Consider the following 26508-nt stretch of genomic DNA (forward strand, 5'->3'; position numbering starts at 1 on the left):
TCTGTCTCACGCTCGCTCTGTCTCACGCTCGCTCTGTCTCACGCTCGCTCTCTCTCTCACGCTCACTCTCTGTCGCTCGCTCTCTCGCTCTCTCGCTCGCTCTCTCGCTCGCTCTCTCGCTCTCTCACTCTCTCACTCTCTCGCTCTCTCACTCTCTCACTCTCTATCTATCTAGATGTGGACGTTCCGTCTCCAGATGAGAAGTCGGTCATCACATACGTCTCCTCCATCTACGATGCCTTCCCCAAGATCCCAGAGGGAGGAGAGGGCATCGCAGCACACGTATGTTCTACTCCTCTCACATTAATATTAGCATCTATCAATGTCCTTTTAACTTCTTGCGTCGAGCCATCCCGGATCCGGGATCGTGACTACAGCCTCAAGTCCATTACCATAACGCAACGTTAACTATTCATGAAAATCGCAAATGAAATGAAATAAATCTATTTGCTCTCAAGCTTAGCCTTTTGTTAACAACACTGTCATCTCAGATTTTCAAAATATGCTTTTGAACCATAGCTAAACAAGCATTTGTGTAACAGTATTGATAGCCTAGCATAGGATTATGCCTGGCATTCAGCATGCAACATTTTCACAAAAAACAGAAAAGCATTCAAATAAAATAATTTACCTTTGAAGAACTTCAGATGTTTTCAATGAGGAGACTCTGTTAGATAGCAAATGTTATTTGTGTTGACAAATCGCTCAGTTTTCTTCATCACGTTTGGGTAAGAAAAATAACAAAATTAAGTCATTAAAACGCTAACCTTTTTCCAAATTAACTCCATAATATCAACAGAAACATGGCAAACAATGTTTAGAATCAATCCTCAAAAGGTGTTTTTCACATATCTATCGATGATAAATCCTTCGTGGCAATTGACTTTCTCTTCTGAAGAAATGGAACGCGCATGGACCTAGAGATTACGCAATAATTTCGACACAGGACACCGGGCGGACACCTGGTAAATGTGTCTCTTATGGTCAATCTTCCAATGATATGCCTACAAATACGTCACAATGCTGCAGACACCTTGGAGAAACGACAGAAAGGGCAGGCTCATTCCTGGCGCATTCACAGCCATATAAGGAGACATTGGAACACAGCGCCTTCAGAATCTGGGGCATTTCCTGTATGAAACTTCATCTTGGTTTTGCCTGTAGCATTAGTTCTGGGGCACTCACAGATAATATCTTTGCAGTTTTGGCAACGTCAGAGTTTTTTCTTTCCAAAACTGTCAATTACATGCATAGTCGAGCATCTTTTCGTGACAAAATATCTTGTTTTAAAACGGGAAAGTTTTTTATCCAAAAATTAAAAGAGCGCCCCCTATCTCGAAGTTAACATTAGAACCGCCTGGCCTTTCAGCCTATCGGTACCCGCTAGAGAACGTTGCCGGGCGACCCCCTTTAGCATAGCCATCAGATGCATATCAACCCGCAGGGTGCAGCAAACATAAGCACCAAGGCTTGATAAATACCATTATTATGAAGGATTCATCGCATGAAGAAATGTATCAATGTCCCAAAAAAATAACAACGGTTGTTAGTTTAGATCGAGTCAAGGATATAGTATTGTGTATAATTCTACAAAGTCCAATGGGGGAAAACGTAGGCCAAACGCCTGTTTTCATTGCCCTTATAATAATAACATTACTGTACAGTGTGATCCATTCAATCAGCTATATTTGTAGATTGGAATAGTAATAGTATTTATAGTATTATAGTCCTTCATAAAGTCCAGCTTCTTTTGACAACGTGGAAACTAAAAAGACGATGATGATACTATCAGCCAGGTGCGCAGGTGAAATGATTTGCTGTGTTCCTAAACAAAAGCACCAGTGCATGAACAATTATAAAGAATGAATTACGCAAATAAATATGAGTGATAATATATTCACGACAAGATATAAAACAGTCATTTGCTGATTGTATTGGTCCATTATATATGTTCCTTTACGCATGAATCAATCTGGTCTTTCTGCTTTGGGTCCACTGTCGGCACAGAGCTTCGGGGCTTTCTGTGAACAAGCCCCACAAACTAATCGGTTGCACTGCACATGGTTTTCATGGGCCTTGTTTCGTGTGAACCATCCGCAGGTGTCGCATAATCTCTCTGAAGCGGTTGCGTGGCGTGGTCTCTTGGGAAAAGGTGGCCCCCCCCGTACCTATCAGTCTAAAAGCTCCACATCCGTGCTCTTTCCGCCGAACGCCCCGCGGGAAATACAAGAGAGTGCCATAAATCCTTAGAGTTCCTCCATAGACACCACCTTCTGTTTCCTTTTCTGTGCCCGTCGGCAACCGTACAATGTCTGATGTTCTGCAACATCCACATGTCACATCAACTCGTCACTCTTTTCTGCCCAAACCGCCCGTCCGTCCCTCCCAGAGTCCCGTCTCGCCGCGCCGTCCCTCCCAGAGTCCCGTCTCGCCGCGCCGTCCCTCCCAGAGTCCAGTCTCGCCGCGCCGTCCCTCCCAGAGTCCCGTCTCGCCGCGCCGTCCCTCCCAGAGTCCCGTCTCGCCGCGCCGTCCCTCCCAGAGTCCCGTCTCGCCGCGCCGTCCCTCCCAGAGTCCCGTCTCGCCGCGCCGTCCCTCCCAGAGTCCCGTCTCGCCGCGCCGTCCCTCCCAGAGTCCCGTCTCGCCGAGCCGTCCCTCCCAGAGTCCCGTCTCGCCGTTCTTCCCAGAGTCCCGTCTCGCCGCGCCGTTCTTCCCAGAGTCCCGTCTCGCCGCGCCGTCCCTCCCAGAGTCCCGTCTCGCCATCTGTTAGCCATGTTCAGGTTTTTCTGCAGAGGCTCGAAGTCAACCTCAGAATCAGATGAAGACTCTTCATAAGCAACGTTGATATCTGATCCTACATCTGACTCCAACTCATCTAAATTCTGAAGCATTTGCAATGCTGTCAGAGCGTCCCTTCGTTTGGTTCAGCTTGCCATTTTCAACTACACACTTTGTATGTTGCGCTCACTGTCTGATTGGACTCTCCCAGCGGAAATGATATACAATTTCCTGCATTTCATAATAAAATGATTAGACCGGGCCACAATTCTTCATCAAAATGACACTATTGTTCTAAATTCAATCACCCTCTTTCCCTTCCTCATCGTTGGGTGAAGTTACAAGCACCATTATCAGCTTTTGTCTGGTTGCTATTGCCCATTCATCCATTGGCGACACATTTGCATATTTACATTTGAAGTTTATGATCATACTAGTTTTTGATTAGCAGTCAGAGCAGCGCTGCCGCGCCAGTAGTCATGTGCTGAACACCTGGACAGCACAGATATTCTTGGGAAAAGGGACATTTGGAAATCAGAGCTGCACCTCTTGAATTGCGTGCGTTGTTTGACAAAGGTTAAGTGTCTTAGAAACGGAATATGCTCAGCAGATTATTGCCAATTTAATCTGGTCACTTATTACGCGTGAAATGAGTTTCGGTGTCGTGCCGATGGGGTCCGGCTGTTCAGCCAGACTGGCATCGTTTGTTTCCCCGCTCATGACGTTGGATAGAGTCAAGGATATGTTTTGTGTTATTCTGAAGGCCTACTGCATTTAAATGTGTAAATGTAATAGAGTTTTATAGTGAATAAAACAGTCCCGTAGTCAAACGTAAAGGAGAGCGGTGTCAACCCCCAAGGCGCACGGTCAAATGATTTGCTCCTGACAAATGGGCATAACACACACGCTCATCGTTACTCTATTGTCTTTCTAAATTAAATCAGCCTCTTCACCCTCGTCATTCAGTTAGGACTCATTTAAATTCAACTGTGAAGTAAGGTGCGCAATTATCGCCCGTTAATCCATTTGTCATTCAGTGAGGAGAGCGAGAGAGACACATTAGCACCTGGCAGGGTACCAACATCCTACAGCACATAGTCTTGGAAGGTTAAGTTAGGAATAGGTGTGGGGGGGGGGGGGGGGCGGGACTGTAAAACGTCTCTAAATACGTTCCCGTTTGTGATTTTTTTTTTTTTTAATTGACAAATGAACACTGGCGGTTCCCATGTTACTGTGTCAATGTACAGTTGGTCAGTCTGTGTGACATCATGCTGCCAAAGCTGTGGAGCCAATAATGAACTGCATTGATCGCAGTCAGCCATTGACGTATATTGATAGCTGACTGTCAATGAACCAGTCTGACCCTCCCTCTCTATCTCTCTCTCCCCCTTCCTCCATCCCCCTCTCTCTCTCCCCCTTCCTCCTTCCCCCTCTCTCTCTTCCCCTTCCTCCCTCCCCCTTCCTCCTTCCCCCTCTCTCTCTATCAGGAGGTGGACCACCGCTGGGCAGAGTACCGCTCTCGTTTCTCCATGCTGCTCCAGTGGAGCCGGCAGCACAAGGCCCTCATGGCCAACAAGAACTTCCCACTGGACCCTGTGGAGCTCAAGGTGCTGAGGGGGAAGGAGAGAAGGGGACAAGGAAGGGAGGGGGGAGGTGGAAAGGGTGATGGAGGGAAGAGAATACAAAATGGGGAGAAGGGAAGAAGAGAATGGAGAAGAAAGAAGGAAGGAAGGATAGTTAGAGAGGGAGGCAATGGGGGGATGAGGGGGACAGGATGTGGGTAAAGATGCTAAATACATGTTTATAAAGCATTTGAGTAGGAGTGCTGATCTAGGATCAGTTTAGCGGGTTTAGATCCTAATGAATGGGATTATATAGACCAGGAGTGGCTGATCCAAGATCAGCTCTACTACTCGGGCCCAGATAACTATTAACACTTTTCTGCTTGATCTAAAAATGTCTGTTATTGACATCTAACCTTTTTGTCAACACCCTGTCGCTGTTCCACAGGCACTTTACAATGAGTACGTCCATTTTAAGGAGACCGAGATCCCTGCCAAGGAGCTGGAGAAGAGTCGCGTAGAACACCTCTACAAACTGCTGGAGGTAAGATTTGGAGGGCGGAAGAAAGAGAGGCTTTAGATTTCTGAAACTCATTAAGACCGCTCAATGACGACAAGCATTATGAAACGACAGCAGGAGCTGCAAACCTACGTTGACGGTGAACACCGGTTTATCGTCCGAGAGATGGAACGACATACCCAGGCAGATACTAAAGTACCATTACCCTGAGGACACAGCCTCATTTCAACATCAAATCCTATTATGGCATGTTAGACTGGCACGAGTCTTCTGGAAAACTGAAACTCGTAAACAATGGCCGACGATGGAGAAAGAGATATGAAGAGGTGACCTGGTTTCTGCCACCACGAGCGGTCCGCATTGTACATCATGAGTCTCTCAGGGGTACTGTGTGTGTGTGTGTGTGTGTGTGTGTGTTATCGAACACCCTGTTCTCTGCACCCGGTCATTTCAACCCCATGCCACTGCCTTGAGACAACAAACCATAATTCCTCCTTTATCAGATCCTCTTTCATTGCCCCTCGGTTCTACTCTCCTGATGTCACCACTGCCCTGCTGACACTCCTGATCAATGGCATATGATGACTCCCAACCCCAAGCATCCAAAACATTTATTCTTCCAGATCTGGGTCCTTTGCACTACCAAGTCATGTACTTTGCACACGAAATTCAGAATTTCAAATGTATTTTTATTATTTTGCATGTTAGAGTAAAGAATATGTAGGCGTGTCATTTTTACTTCTACAATACATATATGTTTTGTTTTCCCAAGGTATGGATGGAGTTTGGGCGCATCAAGCTGCCCCTGGGCCTGCACCCCAACGACCTGGAGGAGGAGTGGGGCAAGTTGATCCTGGAGATGCTGGAGAGAGAGAAGGCCCTGAGGCCCGCTGTGGAGAGGTCATGACCCTGACCTTAACCCTTACTGCTGCTCGTGTTTGAGTTATGATTATACCAGTAGTCCTAGAGACCGAGGCCCTGCGGCGGAGAGGTCATGACCCTGACCTTAACCCTTACTGCTGCTAGTGTTTGAGTTATGATTATACCAGTAGTCCTAGAGACCGAGGCCCTGCGGCGGAGAGGTCATGACCCTGACCTTAACCCTTACTGCTGCTAGTGTTTGAGTTATGTTTATACCAGTAGTCATAGAGACCGAGGCCCTGCGGCCCACTGTGGAGAGGTCAGCAACACAGACCTACTTAACCCTGTAACTAACCTTGAAGCTGCCATCCTTAGTGGTGAAACAGCCACTTCCATTTGAGATATTACAACAACGACTTTTTTTTCTTTCCCTCTCATTGCAAGCAAGATAAAAGAGCAAAACATATTCACTTTCATTTTTTTGTTTGTTGGTCATGCTGTACAACACTTCTCAGCTCGGCAAACAGAAACGATAACAACGGGGGGCAGTGGCGCTGTTTCATCCTACTGCGGATTCCGTCTTTAACCCGACCTACAGCTGTTAGAGCTAGTTTAAACCGGCAGTTCTAGAGGGAGACTGTGGAGACGTATGCAGCACACTCACCTAACCCCCACTGTACTTCTAGACATCCCTTAGGGGCTGCGTGGTCGTGATGCAGGAGTGCAGGTCTCTGCACAGAAACGCAGGAAGTCTCACTACAATCAGGCATTTCCACGCGGGATTTATTTTGCGTCGATCTGTACTCTTCTGTGTTGTGAAAACTTGGCCCCTGTAGATGCTTTTTAGTGTGAAACAACACTACCACTGTGCTTTTGAGGCCTAACGCCATTAACTGGTAGATTATTTTTCATTTAGGTCGTTATTTTATGGTTGTACGGTAAACCCATTCCATAGACACTGGCTGTATATGAAATAACACCCTATTCCCTATATAGTGCACTATTTTTGAACAGGCCCTGGTCAAAAGTAGTGCACTATTTAGTATTTAGGGTTCCTTTTCAGACAAACCAAATGAATGTTTTGAGCTTGTTGACACTGAGCTGATAGTGTGTGTGTGTGTGTCCCTCCCTCCAGACTGGAGTTATTGCTGCAGATGGCCAATAAAATCCAGAACATGGCCCTGGATTGTGAGGAGAAACTCACCCTGGCCAAGAACACACTACAGGCCGTGAGTGATGCTGTCCTATGTCACTGTCTGTGTCACTCTCTTTGTCTCTCTTTGTCTCTGTCTCTGTTTATCTGTGTCTCAATTTAAATTTAAGGGGCTTTATTGGCATAGGAAACATATGTTTACATTGCCGAAGCAAGTGAAATAGATAGTAAACAAAAGTAAAATAAACAATTTTAAAAAAATAACACTCTCAGAAGTTCCAAAATAATAAAGACATTTCAAATGTCATTATGTGCAAATAGTTAAAGTACAAAAGGGAAAATAAATAAACATAAGGGTTGTATTATTCACAATGGTGTTTGTTCTTCACTGGTTGCCCTTCTTGTGGCAACAGGTCACAAATATTGCTGCTGTGATGGCACACTTTGGTATTTCACCCAGTAGACTGTCTCGCTGTCTGTCTCGCTGTCTGTCTCGCTGTCTGTCTCACTGGTCTGTCTCTGTCTGTCTGTCTCGCTGGCTGTCTCTGTCTGTCTGTCTCGCTGGCTGTCTCTGTCTGTCTGTCTCGCTGGCTGTCTCTGTCTGTCTGTCTGTCTCGCTGTCTGTCTGTCTGTCTCGCTGGCTGGCTGTCTGTCTCGCTGGCTGGCTGTCTGTCTCGCTGGCTGGCTGTCTGTCTCGCTGGCTGGCTGTCTGTCTGTCTGTCTCGCTGGCTGTCTGTCTGTCTGTCTGTCTCGCTGGCTGTCTGTCTGTCTGTCTCGCTGGCTGTCTGTCTGTCTTGCTGTCTGTCTGTCTGTCTCGCTGTCTGTCTGTCTGTCTGTCTGTCTGTCTGGCTGTCTGTCTGTCTGTCTCGCTGTCTGTCTGTCTGTCTCGCTGTCTGGCTGTCTCGCTGTCTGGCTGTCTCGGGCTGTCTGGCTGTCTGTCTCGCTGGCTGTCTCGCTGGCTGGCTGTCTGTCTGTCTCGCTGTCTCACTGGCTGGCTGTCTGTCTCGCTGTCTGTCTGTCTGTCTCGCTGTCTCTGTCTGTCTGTCTGTCTCGCTGTCTGTCTGTCTGTCTCTGTCTGTCTGTCTGTCTGTCTGTCTCGCTGTCTGTCTGTCTGTCTCGCTGTCTGTCTGTCTGTCTCGCTGGCTGTCTGTCTCGCTGGCTGTCTGTCTCGCTGGCTGTCTGTCTCGCTGGCTGTGTCTGTCTCGCTGGCTGTGTCTGTCTCGCTGGCTGTGTCTGTCTGTCTCGCTGGCTGTGTCTGTCTGTCTCGCTGGCTGTGTCTGTCTGTGGCTGTCTGTCTCGCTGGCTGTGTCTGTCTCGCTGGCTGTGTCTGTCTGTCTCGCTGGCTGTGTCTGTCTGTCTCGCTGGCTGTGTCTGTCTGTCTCGCTGGCTGTGTCTGTCTGTCTCGCTGGCTGTGTCTGTCTGTCTCGCTGGCTGTGTCTGTCTGTCTCGCTGTCTCTGTCTGTCTGTCTGTCTCGCTGTCTCTGTCTGTCTGTCTGTCTCGCTGTCTCTGTCTGTCTGTCTGTCTGTCTCGCTGTCTCTGTCTGTCTGTCTGTCTGTCTCGCTGTCTCTGTCTGTCTGTCTGTCTCGCTGTCTCTGTCTGTCTGTCTGTCTCGCTGTCTCTGTCTGTCTGTCTGTCTCGCTGTCTCTGTCTGTCTGTCTGTCTCGCTGTCTCTGTCTGTCTGTCTGTCTCGCTGTCTCTGTCTGTCTGTCTGTCTCGCTGTCTCTGTCTGTCTCGCTGTCTCTGTCTGTCTGTCTGTCTGTCTCGCTGTCTCTGTCTGTCTGTCTCGCTGTCTCTGTCTGTCTGTCTCGCTGTCTCTGTCTGTCTGTCTGTCTGTCTCGCTGTCTCTGTCTGTCTGTCTCGCTGTCTCTGTCTCGCTGTGTCTGTCTCGCTGTCTGTCTGTCTCGCTGTGTCTGTCTCGCTGTCTGTCTGTCTCGCTGTCTCTGTCTGTCTGTCTGTCTCGCTGTCTCTGTCTGTCTGTCTGTCTCGCTGTCTCTGTCTGTCTGTCTGTCTCGCTGTCTGTGTCTGTCTGTCTCGCTGTCTCTGTCTGTCTGTCTCTAACAATTCAAAATGTGAAAAAAACAGTAGAAGATAATTATTTCCTTCAATTTGAATTAACACCAGACCTGGTAGCTACATGCCTTTTTCAATATGGTGTAGTGTGTCTCTCTCTCATTTCCTCATTACTCTCCTTTCTCCCACTCCCTCTCTATCTATCTCTCTTACTTTCCCCTCCTCTTCTTTCTCGCTGTTCACACCACTCATCTCCTCTTCCTGTACCCCTTTTTCCCCCCTTCTCTCCTCCCCCGTCCCTCCGTCAGGACATGTCCCTGGTGGAGAGTGGCGAGGCGGTGCGTTGTGAGAGGGAGCTGGGCTTGTACCTGCAGGACTGTGAGGTTCTGATCAGACAGCTCAACCTGGACCTCAACATCCTCCGAGACGAGAAGTACTACCAGGTGGAGCAGCTCGCCTTCAGGTCAGTGGCGGGAGAAGGGGTGTAGGTCCGTTGGTAGAGCATGTCGCTCGCAATGCCAGGAGAGCGAGTTCGATTCCCCGGTCTACTCAGAAGGCAAAAATATACGCACGCATGACCGTACATCACTTTTGATTAAAGCGCCTGTCCAATGGCATATCAATTTGACTTGGTTATACTGCATCTCTGTAAATGTGACACCAGAACGGTACTGTGTTTAGACAAAAGATATGTTCTGTGGAGCAACAGCGGAGGCCCAATGTCGAGTCGTGGCCGATCCACTGTTGTGCCTCGTCTGAAGCGTAGCTTGACCGCATGTGTGTGTTCTGTGTGTCACAGGAAAAAGGTGTGTCTTTTTGAAGTCCCCTTTTAACACGTTTGTTCCCCTCCTCCACAGAGCGTCCTGTCTCCACGAGGAGCTGGTCTCTCTCCGGCTCCAGTGCTCCAGCGTCTACAGGAAGGGCCACTTCTCCCCGGTGACGGCGGGAGACCGGACGGCCCCGCGGGGGAGCGACAGTGGTCTCTCCCTGTCCACGGGGGCCCAGACCCTGCTGGGGGCAGTGGGCGTGGTGGGGGCGATGGGGGCGGCGTTGCTCAGGAGACCCATGTCCCGCTCTCAGCTGGTGGCCATGTCGTCCTCGGAGGACGAAGGAAGTCTCCGGTACATCTATGAGCTCCTGGGATGGGTGGAGGAGACACAGGTAAGAAAGGAGGGGGTTAGGTGGAGGGAGGGAGAGGGATTGATAGGTGGAGGGAGGGAGCTGGGGAGGCTGGGCGGGAGGGAGGGAGGGAGGGAGGGAAGGATGGACGGGAAAGGGGATGGATGAGTAGAACTGATTGTGCGTACGTCAGGACGTGCTGGAGCGTGCCGAGTGGGGGGCGGACCTGCCCTCTGTAGAGCAGAACCTCCAGGACCACCAGAACGTCCACACTGCCGTGGAGGAGCTCCTGCACAGCCTGAAGGAGGCCCGCAACTATGAGGTACACACACACACACACACACAAACTAATAGATTCTAAAACACATTCTTAGGCACTTGGAGATCTACTGTACATACTGATACACATACTGTAAGTGGACATTAACAGACACTGAATAGGCCTGGGCGTATGCAGTAGATAACAACATGGCAGTCACAAACCTAGTCGAGAGGGCCAGATAATGTTTTACTAAGCTTTTCATATCTCTTTCTCCTCAGACCAATGTCTCTCCGAACTTCAGGAGCAGTTATTCTGACACTCTGGCCAAGCTAGAGCATCTATACTGCAAACTACTGGTGAGGGGGAGGACTTTCTTTAGTCTGTGAATGTGTGCGCGTCGGATTGTGTGTAGGGGGTGTGTGTGTGTGTGTGCACCCCAGTGCGCCCACGTTCTCCGTTAATCCCATCAGGGTGTGACTGCGCTTGCTGAAGGCTCAGAGGAACTAGCGAGCGTTAAAGACCGAGTGCAGCTGGTAGAAGCACCTGCTTCTACCACACAGCAGGGAGTTGACTGGGGAGTGGGAGCGAGAGAGCGAGGGGCGCGCGTGTGTGCCTCTGAAATAACCTAGAAACTCTTCGTTGACGTATAGAGCTAACACCGAGTAACATTTCCGCCTCCCGTCCCCCACAGGAACTCTCGTCATGGCGTCTGCGCTGCCTGGAGAGCCTGCATGCGTTTGTGTGTCGCTGTACAGAGGAGCTGATCTGGCTCAACGAGCGAGAAGAGGAGGAACTGGCCTTCGACTGGAGTCAAAACAATACAAACGTCAATGCCAAGAGAGAGCTATACGCCGTGAGTGGACAGGGATAGATGCACACGCACGCACACACACTCACACAGAATACCTTTTTTTTTTTTTGATATTCCCCTGGGTGCTCCTCTGAATGCTCTGTCATCCTCTCTCAGGAAATGAGGTCAGAGCTGGAGGAGAAACAGGAAGTGATGCACTCGCTGCAGGAAACAGCTGACCGGCTCTGTCAGGAGAACCACCCGGCCAAACAGACAGTGGAGGTGAGGTTGCCTAGCAACAGAGCTATCAAGGCTGTTCAATGGCCTTTCAAAAATATTGTCTTTCCATCTATGGTACTTATCAGTACAAACAGTGCTGCTATCGATGTTCCCCTCAAAATAAGATTGTCAGTACATTTTGTACCCTATGTTTGGACTGTGGAGCTTGACTGTGATTCAAGTAAAGAGCTTGAGAAATGTGTATCCAGGAAGCTTCCCAGCCGAAACAGTTCGGTAGATTTTGTGCAAATAATAATAATAAAAAACATTTTGTGAAGTTTTTTTTTGGTAGTTCGGGCACACACATATTTGTTTCTGGAGGCAAGCCGAAGTTCGGAGTCGGAAGTCTATGCCCCTTAGTTGGTGTTTGGTCAACAGTAGGGATTCTTCAATAAAGTCTCTGTTGTCAGTCAATGAGAGACGACTCGTTTTCATGCCATTTTTGGAAACTACTGCTTCAAACATCTTAGTTAGATGTAAAATTGCGCAGCGAATATCTCTTCTGCAAAAACATCACAATTAATGTCAGATTTCTTGAGTTATTTTAGACTATTTTGAGGAAGTGTATACTGGCTACGGCGTCTCAAAATTGACAAATCACTCCCCCCCCCCTTTCCAAGCAAAGGCATTTTAAGGGAGTATGCGAGCACTCTCGTTTGGGTCGCCTAGACGAATACGTCTCGACGCCAGCCGAACTGAAGCATGCTGATGCCTTTACCCCCCCTCCCTCTCCCCAGGCGTACAGTGCAGCGCTGCAGACCCAGTGGCAGTGGGTACGCCAGCTGTGTGTGTGCGTGGAGCAGCATCTCAAAGACAATACTACCTACTTCCAGGTTAGGAGAGTTGAACAAAGTCTCTTTACAAAGTCACACCTTGTACTGTTACGTTATACCTGTAATACCCATCTGGTCCTTTATAATGTCAGTCGTTTGTGGCTTTTCACATAGACACCGTCATATAAGATCAAGATGAAATTAAATGAATTTGTCTATTTGACTACCTATGTATGTTTTGACTTGCCCTTAATTGGGAGTGTAAAGCGATTACTTCTTCTAAAACCTGAATAAAAGACGACTCCAAGGAGCTTTAATACTGGGTTAAATATAGAATATCTCATAGGGTCCGGCAGCTGGTATCTGCATTACATATCAGTCCTGATGCTGACCTCTGTGTGTTGTGTTCGTATTGCCTCCTGTCAGTTTGTGAGTGACGCACGGGACTGCGAGACGTACCTGCGTCAGCTCCAGGACACCATAAAGAGACAGTACACCTGTGACAAGAGCAGCAGGCTGGGCAAGCTGGAGGACCTGCTTCAAGACTCTATGGTACGTTGACCTTGTTGTTCTCTGGACTGTTAGTCCCCTCAAATGTTGTTGAACCAAACCTTCAAATGCACCCCCACTAATTTGTCAAAACACCTCAACTCCTGCTAATTCTATAGCCTAACGGCTAGTTTGCTCTAATCATTCAGGTATTTGCCAGTGAAAAGCTTAGGCACGTGATTATAGCTGATCCACATTTTACGCTAATAAGCTACGTCACCTTGACACTTCTGACTCGCTTCGTGACATTATCTACGGCTAGCTGAGGCTAATGTCACGGTAATAGTGTAGACGTTGGCTAGCTGTTGAGACTGTAAGTCTTAAGCTACCTCATCGACGCTGCGTAGGCCCGTCTAATCTACTTTGGTCTGCCGATTCACAGCCACCACCATGCGCCCCGACACACAGCAGATGGTACACTGGGAGCGGGGCTCGACTCCGCGGGCCTAAGCACTGTGAGCAGTGGGGCGTATCCTCCCTGGACATGGAGATGAGAGGGTGACGAGGCTGTCTGACGCAGGTCTAGGCTAGTGGGGAATGATCGAGGTGTAGACACTCGAGCGGATAGGCTGATATTAAACGTAAACGGTCATGGAAGGGAAAGGCGTTGTGCCCTTAGCGGCCGTGACAATACTTGGACAAGTCAATGTAATTACACTGCGTGTTTCCATTCCTACAGAAAGTATGATTACGTGGTTTATATGGAGGGGGGGGAAATGGATGGTCACTCAGGATACATACATGGAGATGTGTTTGTTGCGTGTCTCGGAGTGTTTCATATGTGCTCGCCTCATTTTAAGCACTTTACTGCGCTCAGTTTGAGGCGGCATGTGTGTTTTTGTTCTGAAGCCCCCCTTAAGCATTCGGCGGTTGATTACATTTCCAATACTGTGTGTGTGTGTGTGTTCTCACTGGGGAGATTAAATGGGACTTTGACAGATGCCTCCTTTGCTATATTCCATAAAGACAACCACCAAAGCACTATTAGACCGATGCAATGCCTTTATGATTATTCTAACTAATGAAAATACATATCTACCCATTTAACTCACAGTTCATTCTTTCATTTCACAATGCATTCTTTCAAATAATACAATGGATAAGTAATGGCTATATCAATGGATAAGTAATGGCTATATCAATGGATAAGTAATGGCTATATCAATGGATAAGTAATGGCTATATCAATGGATAAGTAATGGCTATATCAATGGATAAGTAATGGCTATATCAATGGACAAGTAATGGCTATATCAATGGACAAGTAATGGCTATATCAATGGACAAGTAATGGCTATATCAATGGACAAGTAATGGCTATATCAATGGACAAGTAATGGCTATATCAATGGACAAGTAATGACTATATCAATGGACAAGTAATGGCTATATCAATGGACAAGTAATGGCTATATCAATGGACAAGTAATGGCTATATCAATGGACAAGTAATGGCTATATCAATGGACAAGTAATGGCTATATCAATGGATAGGTAATGGCTATATCAATGGATAAGTAATGGCTATATCAATGGACAAGTAATGGCTATATCAATGGACAAGTAATGGCTATATCAATGGATAGGTAATGGCTATATCAATGGATAAGTAATGGCTATATCAATGGATAAGTAATGGCTATATCAATGGATAAGTAATGGCTATATCAATGGATAAGTAATGGCTATATCCCAAAATGTATCTGTAGTGGCTGTTTCTTTCCTTCCTCCACCATTTTGTTTTCCATATTGGCCTCTTGACTCATGGTCCACCTCCTAATAGCGCTAACCCGTTGCTAATGCTATTTCAATGTTAGTTGAAGCTCTGAAGGGCAAGTCATATTAGCGCTTCCCTCACTCTGGCCCTTAGCTCGGCTTAAGCCTCTATTAAACCTCCATTTTGTATTTTTATTGAAACCTTTATTTAACTAGGCAAGTCAGTTAAGAGCATATTCTTATTTACAATGACGGCCTACCAAAAGGGGGTGGCAGGTAGCCTAGTGGTTAGAGCGTTGGGCCAGTAACCGGAAGGTTGCTAGATCGAATCCCTGAGCTGACAAGGTAAAAATCTGTCGTTCTGCCCCTGAACAAGGCAGTTAACCCACTGTTCCTAGGCCGTCATTGTAAATAAGAATTTGTTCTAGTTAAATCGAGGTAAAAAAAGAAGGCAAAAGTCCTCTTGTGAGGATGGGTGTTGGGATTAAAAAATACATTAAATATAGGACAAAATACACACCACGACAAGAGAGACAACACCACATAAAGCGAGACCTAAGACAACAACATAGCAAGGCAGCAACACCCCCAAACAGGGAAACAGATCCCAATCACGTACTCCACTAAGGCAGTTATTTATCTTATAACTTGTCCTTGTGGTAATAATGATGTGGGTAAAACAAAGCGTGAATTGAAAGTACAAATCTCGGAGCATCGTAGCAACAACTCGACTTATCCAGTTGCGGCGCACTTTTTGGAAGCAGACCACTCGATTTGGTCCCTACGTCATATCGGCATCGAACATGTCACCCTCCCTAGGAGAGGGGGTGACCTCGACAATTTGTTGTTCAAATGAGAGGCTGCCTGGATTGTTAATTTAAAGACCATTGTCATTATACCCTGATGAAGACAGCTTGTCTGTCGAAGCGTTGGGGATATTAGATTATTCAGTTATTGTATCTGAGCTCTCCTTACATTTTTCAAGTATTCTACCCAGCACCTCGCCTAAATAGGTGTGTGTTTCTTTCACCTCTAAAAGCAATATATGACCACACAACATGACAACAAACATGTACAATCATTATTGGGCACAGACAACAGCACAAAGGGCAAGAAGGTAGAGACAACAATACATCACGCAAAGCAGCCACAACTGTCCGTAAGAGTGTCCATGATTGAGCCTCTTAATGAAGAGATTGAGATAATGAAGCTTTCTGTCAGGAAATGAGTCCATATAAATGTATTTCTACATGTCAATATGAGGAGTTAAGCTAATACTGGGTTGAATGTTCATTTATTTATATTTAATTTAACGTTTTTTTTGCTCTTTTTTTCTCCCCAATTTTGTGATATCCAATTGTTAGTTATTCTTGTCTCATCGCTGCAACTCCCTTTCGGACTCGGGAGAGGCGACGGTTGTGCTGTGCATCCTCCGAAACACAACCCAGTCGCACTGCTTCTTGACACAATGCCCACTTAACCCGGAAGCCAGCCACACCAATGTGTCGGAGGAAACACCGTACACCTGGCGATCGTGTCAGCGTGCACTGCGCACGGCCCGCCACAGGGGTTGCTAGGGTGCGATGGGATATATGGGGGGGTGGATGGCCAAAACCCTCCACTAACCCGGACGACGCTGGGCCAATTGTGCGCCACCCCATGGGTCTCCAGGTCGCGGCCGGCTGCAACAGAGCCTGGACTCGAACCCAGAATCTCTAGTGGCACAGCTGCGATGCAGTGCTTAGACCACTACACCACTCGGGAAGCCACTGGGTTGAATGTTTAATAGATGGAATGAGCTTTTCTGCTAGCTAATCTGAGTTAGCTAGCAAACATTGTTACAGTGTCACCAATTGGTGATTGTAAGCTAAAATCACCAATGGGACTCTAGCTATGCTATTGAGCTGAGAAAGGAGATTCTGTATATTCTCAATTCTGGGACTGTGGAGTTCAATGGAATCAATATGTATGCATATTATTTTTCCATATACTGTAACAGTGCAGGCCTATAGCATCACAAAAGCTTACCACTTCACTGACTGACTGATTTGATTGGTTAAGTGATTGACACCCTCACTGACCAATGGCTGTACCTCACAGGAGGAGAAGGAGCAGCTGATTGAGTACCGCAGCTCGGTGGCCAGCCTGGTGGGCCGGGCCAAGACGGTGGTGCAGCTCCGCCCCCGCAGCGCAGAGAGCACCCTGGGAAGCACCACGCCCATCCGCGCCATCTGTGACTACCGGCAGATAGAGGTACGGCACCCCTCACCACACACACACTATCGTGACAATACCAGCGTCATGTTCATTAGGCACCAAACGGAGGAAAACAGAAACTGTATCCTTCTGCCGATTGCTTCTTCTCTGCCCTGCACAACCCTTCTCAGCACCACCTACACCTTAGCGATCCAATATGGTGCATCTTCAAGCGATCAGCTTTCGTCATTGACTGCTTTCACCCTGCCATTGTTGGTCTATAGACCCAGTCAACTTGTCAGCTAAAAAAAATATGTTTAGTTGTTTCAATAGCATGTATTATTCAACTGTGAATTTAAACTGTGTCCCCCACAGAGGGTTTTAGATGTACGGTGTTGATTGCAAGAGTGCTGCGTTAGAGCTCTTGAAATGTGGTCTCGTGGCTCTACCAGGCTGCAATGACATCACTTGACATTATTATGTTGCTTGAGAACGGATAAGTGGTCAGATTTTGGCAGCGTGGGCTCAGTTCTCCTGAGTAATCGTGATCATGTTTTTGACCGTCATATCTTACTCACAGGGACATTAAAATAGCCTCTTTTTTAAAATTTTTATGGCTCAACTTTTTCATCTATTTATTTTTCAGCTAAGAACACAGCAACATTAGATTATGCCTTTATATCATACTGGAAAGCCAACACTTGTTAAAGAGCCCACGGTAGCCACTCCAAAGTCCAGTAATGATTCATGAGAAGGCAATACCTTTTGGCCACTGACGCCCCACTCACCTCGCACTCACATTAACATGCTGCGCAACGCTAGCAGAGAAGCTAAACGCTAGGAATGATGATTTTCTCCCACTTGTGCAGACTCAGGCAAAAATCACAATCTGCATTACCACTCCTGTAGTATTGCTTAGGGACAGGGGGTGGCTTCGGACACAGCTATTTTAGTCTTGCTGTGTGACTCTCTCTGGGACTGGGACGGTTTGACCACAGTAAGGTGTGTGCGAGGTATCATGACATTCTGGTCTGGTGGAGGTGCAGCACTGCAGGGGTGCTTCTCAATAGTCATGAGTGGCTTCCTCTGTTCTCCTTTCCTTCATCTGTGACTACTAGACACACACACACATACACACACACACACTTTTCCATTGACACCAACTACGGGCCACTTTAAAGTACGGTAAACACACATGACCCGGACAAGGTCTTCATGACACGATCGCAAAATAATATTTCTCTCCCCTCTCTTATGTCTTCTCCATCCTTCTGTTTCCCCTTCCTACCCTCCATCTTTCACTCCTCTGTCTCTCCCTCTCTCTCCCTTCTTCTCGTGTGTCCGCTGGGCTGTCAAGGCTAACGCTCAGGTATTACTGCCCGATGTTCACCTTCTCTCACCTCAGCGCTCAGCTTTTACACGGCACACTGAACACTCCCTGGTTACTCTACGCTCTTATCAAGTGATTTAGGATCAGTTTTTCTTCATATCGGTTGGATTCACGACCATTGTTAGCCGAAGTCCCAGATCAGTTGGTAAAAGCGTGACGTAACCACACGACTGAACACAGTATCCCCAGGTTACTCAGTCAGCGAGACTAGTTTAGCCGCAGTCGTGAGCTTTTCTGTACCTTTACTTTGCAGTGTTTCTGTGTGTGTGCAGGGGATGGGGTGAGAGGGCGGTGGGGCTGGGGGCAGTGGTTTTAGATGCACAGACCTCGCTTTGCTGAGCTAGACAATTCTTTAAAAAAAAAAAAATTATATAAAAAATTTCGGACACCACACCCGTACTATGCAAATTGAAACTGCTTACTACCCTAGCTCTCTGTATTTGTTGGCCAGATGTCGACTAATATTGTAATGAGTGTGGGCACATCTAGCCATTTTCAGGCCAAAGGATACTGTTATGGTCCCACGGTTTGTAAATGGCTGCTCGATTCAATATGGCACGGTTCTTGTGGTCGATTCTAGTCTCTCTTTCAGTTGTTAGGGCTTTTGCTAACCACATTAAACTCATGAACGTTTGCATTTTGCTTTGTATTATCTGTTTGTTGCCGTAAACCTTTACGTTTCCATTTGTTTTCCCTCCACCTCCCCTTCTCTGTATATCTGTACCCCCCCTCCCCTCCCCCCATAGATCACCATCAGCCGAGGTGAGGAGTGTGTGTTGGCGGACAACTCTCAGAGGACTAAATGGAAGGTGATCAGCCCCAGTGGAAACGAGGCTATGGTGCCGTCAGTCTGCTTCACTGTACCACCGCCCAACCAGGAGGCCATGGACACCGCCAGCAGGTACACACACACACACACACACACACACACACACATAAATACACACACAGTTCACGTACATAAATACACACACAGTTCACGTACATAAATACACACACAGTTCACGTACATAAATACACACACAGTTCACGTACATAAATACACACACAGTTCACATACATAAATACACACACAGTTCACATACATAAATATACACACAGTTCACATACATAAATACACACACAGTTCACGTACATAAATACACACACAGTTCACGTACATAAATACACACACACAGTTCACGTACATAAATACACACACACAGTTCACGTACATAAATACACACACACAGTTCACGTACATAAATACACACACACAGTTCACGTACATAAATACACACACACAGTTCACGTACATAAATACACACACACAGTTCACATACATAAATACACACACACAGTTCACATACATAAATACACACACACACACACACACACACACACACAGTTCACATACATAAATACACACACATGCATGCAGGCACACACATGAGCAGATCAACACACATACTTACACATGGGCGGATGCACACACACATACACACACACACTCATACCTAACCCTGCTGTATATTGAAATGTAATTCCGTGTGTTGTAGGATGGAGCAGCTGTACCAGAACGTGATGTCTCTATGGCACAATCTACACGTCAGCATGAAGAGTGTGGTCTCCTGGCACTACCTGCAGAAAGACATCAGGACCGTGTCCTCTTGGAGCCTGGACACGGTTAGACACACGGTTTTAACTCATCGTGTCAACATCCAAGTCTTCAACCACATATCTCTCACATAACTGGTCTATTTCTTATAGTTTCTTCCAAGCATATTTCTCTCTCCTGCGTTCTCTCTGTCCATGTCGCAGTACATCTATGATGGACATATCGTATTGCTCTCGATCTCTCATCTGTCTGTCTTCAACTCCATTCATCCCACGTAACTGTTCTATTTCTTATACACTGAACAAAATATAAACGCAACATGTAAAGTGTTGGTCCCATGTTTCCTGAGCTGAAAAAAGATCCCAGACATTTTCCAGATGCACAAAAAGCTTATTTTGCTCAAATTTTGTGCACAAATTTGTTTACATCCCTGTTAGTAAGAATTTCTCCTTTGCCCAGATACTCCATCCACCTGATAGGTGTGGCATATCAAGTAGCTGATTAAACAGCAGGTTCATTACACAGGTGGACCTTGTGCTGGGGACAATAAAAGGCCACTCTAAAATGTGCAGTTTTGTCACACAACACAATGCCACAGATGTCTCAAGTTTTGAGGGAGCGTGTAATTGGCATGCTGACTGCACAAATGTCCACCAGAGCTTCTGCCAGAGAATGTAATTTTCATTTCATTACATTTGATACCGTGACGAGATCCCGAGGCCCATTTTATTTTAAGGTATCTGTGACCAACAGATACACATCTCTATTCCCAGTCATATGAAATCCATAGATTAGGGCCTAATGAATTTATTTCACTTGACTCATTTCCTGCTCTCTCCCTCTCAGGCTGATAGCTTTTATCTCATATTACTTCATTTATGGTGTAATGTCCCTCTGTCATACATCTTCCTCTTTCCCCACCATCTGCTAATGTGTTCATATCGACTTCATGGCTTATTACCTATGAATCACGGCCTAATGCATGTTAATTAATACACATATCAACAGCACTTTGGGGAGCACAGTAGAAATAAGTATTTGACTTTATTGTGCTATCCCTGTCACGTTTTTTTGAAATGTATATACTCTGTGTATACATGCTTTTTTGACTGGTATATAAAATCAACCACTACTCTTAAATGTATCTGACGTACACCTCTCTCCCCCTAACCCCTCAGGTACGTTCCCAGACCCCTGTGGCGAGGGAGCAGGCTCTGGACCACCTGGAGGCCCACCTGGCTGACTTCCTCTCTGACAGCAAAGAGAGCGGCCTCTTCACCCCGACCGAGAGACGCGAGCTGGAGAGAGACGCCCACACCGCCCAGGAACACTGCCAGGACCTGCTGGTCAACATGGAGACGGGTAGATACGGATTCAGATACGCTTTCTCGGTCCCAGTTCTCCAGCCTTTTTCCCCTGATGTGTGCACTTGTTCACTCACCTTATTTGGATTTAAAAGCAGAGGATGGGTATTGGAGGCCAATGCGTACACAAATCCTTTGGTTTTAAATGCACGAGGGGTAGTGCACGTTTCATGGGAAAGGTTGGATAATTGGGAGGGAGTGTCGAGTTTGGCTTACTTTGCTCACATACTTGCTTGCCTTTACTTGCTTGGTAGTATTTAGATTCATCCAAATTATTTATAGGGCACATACAGTTGAAGTCGGAAGTTTACATACACTTATGTTGGAGTCATTAAAACTAGTTCACATACACTTATGTTGGAGTCATTAAAACTAGTTCACATACACTTATGTTGGGGTCATTAAAACTAGTTCACATACACTTATGTTGGAGTCATTAAAACTTGTTTTCCAACCACTCCACAAATTTCTTGTTAACAAACCATAGTTTTGGCAAGTTGGTTAGGGCATCTACTTTGTGCATGACACAAGTCATTTTTCCAACAATTGTTTACAGAAAGATTATGTAACTTATAATTCACTGTATCACAATTCTAGTGGGTCAGAAGTCTACATACACTAAGTTGACTGTGCCTTTAAACAGCTTGGAAAATTCCAGAAAATTATGTCATGGCTTTAGAAGCTTCTGATAGGCTAATTGACATCTTTGAGTCAATTGGAGGTGAACCTGTGGATGTATTTCAAGGCCAACCTTCAAACTCAGTGAATCATGGGAAAATCAAAAGAAATCAGCCAAAACCACAGAAAAAAAATTGTTGCCCTCCACAAGTCTGGTTCATCCTTGGGAACAATTTCCAAATGCCTGAAGGTACCACGTTCATCTGTACAAACAATAATACGCAAGTATAAACACCATGGGACCACGCAGCCGTCATACCACCCAGGAAGGAGACGCGTTCTGACTCCTAGAGGTGAATGTACTTTGGTGCGAAAAGTGCAAATCAATCCCAGAAGAGCAAACAACCTTGTGAATATGCTGGAGGAAACAGGTACAAAAGTACCTATATCCACAGTAAAACGAGTCCTATATCAACATAACCTGAAAGGCCACTCAGCAAGGAAGAAGCCACTGCTCCAAAACTGCCATAAAAAAAGCGAGACTACGGTTTGCAACTGCACATGGGGACAAAGATTGTACTTTTTGGAGAAATGTCCTCTGGTCTGATGAAACGAAAATAGAACTGTTTGGCCATAGTGACCATCATTATGTTTGGAGGAAAAAGGGGGAAGCTTGCAAGCCGAAGAACACCATCCCAACTGAAGCACGGGGGTGACAGCATCATGTTGTGGGGGTGCTTTGCTGCAGGAGGGACTGGTGCACTTCACAATATAGATGGCATCATGAGGATGAAAATTATGTGGATATATTGAAGCAACATCTCAAGACATCAGTCAGGAAGTTAAAGCATGGTCACAAATTGGTCTTCCAAATGGACAATGACCCCAAGCATACTTCCAAAGTTGTGGCAAAATGGCTTAAGGACAACAAAGTTAAGGTATTGGAGTGGCCATCACAAAGCCCTGAACTCAATCCTATAGAAAATATGTGGGCAGAACTGAAAAAGCGTGTGCGAGCAAGGAGGCCTACAAACCTGACTCAGTACACCAGCTCTGTCAGGAGGAATGGAAAAAAATTCACCCAACTTATTGTGGGAAGCTTGTGGAAGGCTACCTGAAACGTTTGACCCATGTTAAACAATTTAAAGGCAATGCTACCAAATACTAATTGAGTGTATGTAAACTTCTGACCCACTGGGAATGTGATGAAATAAATAAAAGCTGAAATAAACAATTCTCGCCACTATAATTCTGACATTTCACATTCTTAAAATAAAGTGGTGATCCTAACTGACCTAAGACAGGGAATTTTTTACAGGATTAAACGTCTGAAAACGTGTGAAACTTCCGACTTCAACTGTAAATCGTTCACTCAAAAGACGTGTGTCTGTTTTGCCTGGGGACAGGAAGATCGACAGAGTGCATCCCCCCACTTCACCCAGTCTTGGCTTCATCCACATTTGGGGCTTGAGGGCAACATTGGGGATTGTCATGAAAGGGTTTTATGATGATGCATTGACCCAATTAAGTGGGATTGAAATTCAATGATCTCTCTTGTCTTCCCGCTCCCGTCTGTCTCCATTTTCTCTACCCCTTCCTCTCTCTACCCCTTCCTCTCTCTACCCCTTCCTCTCTCTACCCCTTCCTCTCTCTTTTTCTTTTCATCTTTCATTTACTCTTCCCCTCTTTCCACCTCCTCGCTCTCTCTTTCTCTCTCTTTCTGTCCCTCTCGCTCTCTCCAGTGGAGAAGGATGAGTCTGTCTCTCGGTCCTACCTGTCAGAGCTCCAGAACATTAAACTGCGTCTGGAGGAGGCTGAGCAAAGGCTGATGCGTGGCATTCAGACTCCTCCCCCTAGCAACCGATCGGGTGACGGCATCGACAACACTCTTCAAATTGCAGAGCAGGAGGTCAGAATTGCGCTACAGCCCCATCTGCTGGTCACCAGAGTCTTTACCCTCTTATTCATCTACCAATAAAAAGGAGACCAGCACTAAATTTAATCAGTTGCTTTCATTTATTTTCATGTCTCAACTTAATGCTGTATATTGAATATACAAATCAAGACTAACCCTTATTCCCGGTGGCAGAAGCTGCAGGCAGACCTGGATGGTCTGCGGACCAGTCTTGGTGAGGTGTCGCGTCGCTGTGTGAGTTTCTTTGAGGAGAAGCCCACCTCCTCCAGTGTCCCCGTGCTGCGCTCTGAACTCAACCTGGCTGTGGAGAAGATCGACAGACTGCACAACCTCTCCTCCGTCTACCTGCACAAGTGGGTTGGCCGAACGCGCTCACACACAGTCAAAATACTCTTCTCCTAACCAATACACTTGACTGAGTATCACGCGCTTCCCCTTTTTCTCTCAGGCTGAAGTCCGTAGATGTGCTGATGTACAGCTTGCAGGCCGCCGAGAGCCAGGTGAAGAGGTACGAGAGCAGGCTGAGTGAGGAGGACATCGTCCCTGCAGACACCAACGCCATCCAGGCCCTACGGGAACAATTGGGGGTAAGAGACTGGCAGATACAATGAAAGACCAATCTATCTACTAATCCCACTAACTCAGATACTGGGTAGTACACACGCATGACAAAGTTATTAATGCCCACGAAGACGATGCATGGACCAATATTACGGTTTGTCTGCTAATCATAGGAGTGTGTCTGTGTGCTGATTCTCTGCGTCTCCCCTTCACTCCAGACGTGGCAGTCGGAGCTTGAGGACCAGGAAGGGGTGTTTAGCTCCCTGCAGTCGGAGGTACAGAAGGCCCGAGAGGCGGGGACTCAGCTGAACAGGCTCCACCCAGACCGCAGCCCGGAGCTGGAGCGCTACCAGGAGAAAGCCGCCCAGCTCACCGAGAGGTGGGCCGGAGTCAAGAGACAGATGGACACACGGTGAGTGGTGGATGGATGGATGGATGGAGTCAAGAGACAGATGGACACACGGTGAGTGGTGGATGGATGGATGGATGGAGTCAAGAGACAGATGGACACACGGTGAGTGGTGGATGGATGGATGGATGGAGTCAAGAGACAGATGGACACACGGTGAGTGGTGGATGGATGGATGGATGGAGTCAAGAGACAGATGGACACACGGTGAGTGGTGGTGGATGGATGGATGGATGGAGATGGACAAGAGACAGATGGACAGATGGACACGGTGAGTGGTGGATGGATGGATGGATGGAGTCAAGAGACAGATGGACACACGGTGAGTGGTGGATGGATGGATGGATGGAGTCAAGAGACAGATGGACACACGGTGAGTGGTGGATGGATGGATGGATGGAGTCAAGAGACAGATGGACACACGGTGAGTGGTGGATGGATGGATGGATGGAGTCAAGAGACAGATGGACACACGGTGAGTGGTGGATGGATGGATGGATGGAGTCAAGAGACAGATGGACACACGGTGAGTGGTGGATGGATGGATGGATGGAGTCAAGAGACAGATGGACACACGGTGAGTGGTGGATGGATGGATGGATGGATGGAGTCAAGAGACAGATGGACACACGGTGAGTGGTGGATGGATGGATGGAGTCAAGAGACAGATGGACACACGGTGAGTGGTGGATGGATGGATGGAGTCAAGAGACAGATGGACACACGGTGAGTGGTGGATGGATGGATGGATGGAGTCAAGAGACAGATGGACACACGGTGAGTGGTGGATGGATGGATGGAGTCAAGAGACAGATGGACACACGGTGAGTGGTGGATGGATGGAGTCAAGAGACAGATGGACACACGGTGAGTGGTGGATGGATGGAGTCAAGAGACAGATGGACACACGGTGAGTGGTGGATGGATGGATGGATGGAGTCAAGAGACAGATGGACACACGGTGAGTGGTGGATGGATGGATGGATGGAGTCAAGAGACAGATGGACACACGGTGAGTGGTGGATGGATGGAGTCAAGAGACAGATGGACACACGGTGAGTGGTGGATGGATGGATGGATGGAGTCAAGAGACAGATGGACACACGGTGAGTGGTGGGTGGATGGATGGAGTCAAGAGACAGATGGACACACGGTGAGTGGTGGATGGATGGATGGAGTCAAAGTTAGTCAGATCATTTTTATAAAAGTATTATGTGAAGCTTAATCCTCACTCAGTATTTATACTGTAGGTTTATGCTTAAATGAATACAGTATTTCCTTGAGATGGGGACAGGTTTTGAAAACCACCGTTCTGGTCAAATGTGAAATAGAGAAGAGCATAGACCCATATCACTGATTGGGGTACTTCATTGAATGGTATGTGATGTGTTGGTGTGTTTTTTTCAGGCGAGGGGAGCTGGAAGCCCTGGGCTCGGTCCTGCAGCAGTACAGAGATGGTCACTCTGCTCTGATCCACTGGATAGAGGAGACCACTGAGAGACAGGAAAACACACAGCCTGGAAAGACTGACAGCAAAGTCCTGTCTGAACAACTAGCACAACAAACGGTGAGAGGGATGGATGGAGACCGAACGACGGGTAGAAAGAGGCGGAGCGAGACGGGTAGAAAGAGGCGGAGCGAGACGGGTAGAAAGAGGCGGAGCGAGACGGGTAGAAAGAGGCGGAGCGAGACGGGTAGAAAGAGGCGGAGCGAGACGGGTAGAAAGAGGCGGAGCGAGACGGGTAGAAAGAGGCGGAGCGAGACGGGTAGAAAGAGGCGGAGCGAGACGGGTAGAAAGAGGCGGAGCGAGACGGGTAGAAAGAGGCGGAGCGAGACGGGTAGAAAGAGGCGGAGCGAGACGGGTAGAAAGAGGCGGAGCGAGACGGGTAGAAGGGGGCGGAGCGAGACGGATAGAAGGGGGCGGAGCGAGACGGATAGAAGGAGGCGGAGCGAGACGGATAGAAGGAGGCGGAGCGAGACGGGTAGAAAGAGGCGGAGCGAGACGGGTAGAAAGAGGCGGAGCGAGACGGGTAGAAAGAGGCGGAGCGAGACGGGTAGAAAGAGGCGGAGCGAGACGGGTAGAAAGAG

General features: G+C 47.2%; 1 protein-coding gene across 1 annotated transcript in view; it reads left to right on the plus strand.

Annotated features, from left to right (window-relative positions):
• The window catches only part of LOC115118813 (microtubule-actin cross-linking factor 1-like), a 268887-nt gene that overhangs the window by 140104 nt on the left and 102275 nt on the right, over positions 1-26508 (plus strand). Inside the window, 22 exon segments of the mRNA XM_065017706.1 lie at positions 176-282; positions 4263-4382; positions 4786-4881; positions 5630-5757; positions 6854-6947; positions 9191-9345; positions 9740-10043; positions 10195-10323; positions 10542-10619; positions 10955-11116; positions 11231-11335; positions 12070-12165; positions 12532-12657; positions 16471-16623; positions 18703-18857; positions 19495-19621; positions 20732-20915; positions 23278-23444; positions 23625-23803; positions 23899-24037; positions 24230-24423; positions 25828-25987. Of these exon segments, the coding sequence (XP_064873778.1) occupies positions 176-282; positions 4263-4382; positions 4786-4881; positions 5630-5757; positions 6854-6947; positions 9191-9345; positions 9740-10043; positions 10195-10323; positions 10542-10619; positions 10955-11116; positions 11231-11335; positions 12070-12165; positions 12532-12657; positions 16471-16623; positions 18703-18857; positions 19495-19621; positions 20732-20915; positions 23278-23444; positions 23625-23803; positions 23899-24037; positions 24230-24423; positions 25828-25987 (3158 nt within the window).

Source organism: Oncorhynchus nerka, linkage group LG4, assembly GCF_034236695.1.
Source record: "Oncorhynchus nerka isolate Pitt River linkage group LG4, Oner_Uvic_2.0, whole genome shotgun sequence".
NCBI lineage: Eukaryota > Metazoa > Chordata > Actinopteri > Salmoniformes > Salmonidae > Oncorhynchus > Oncorhynchus nerka.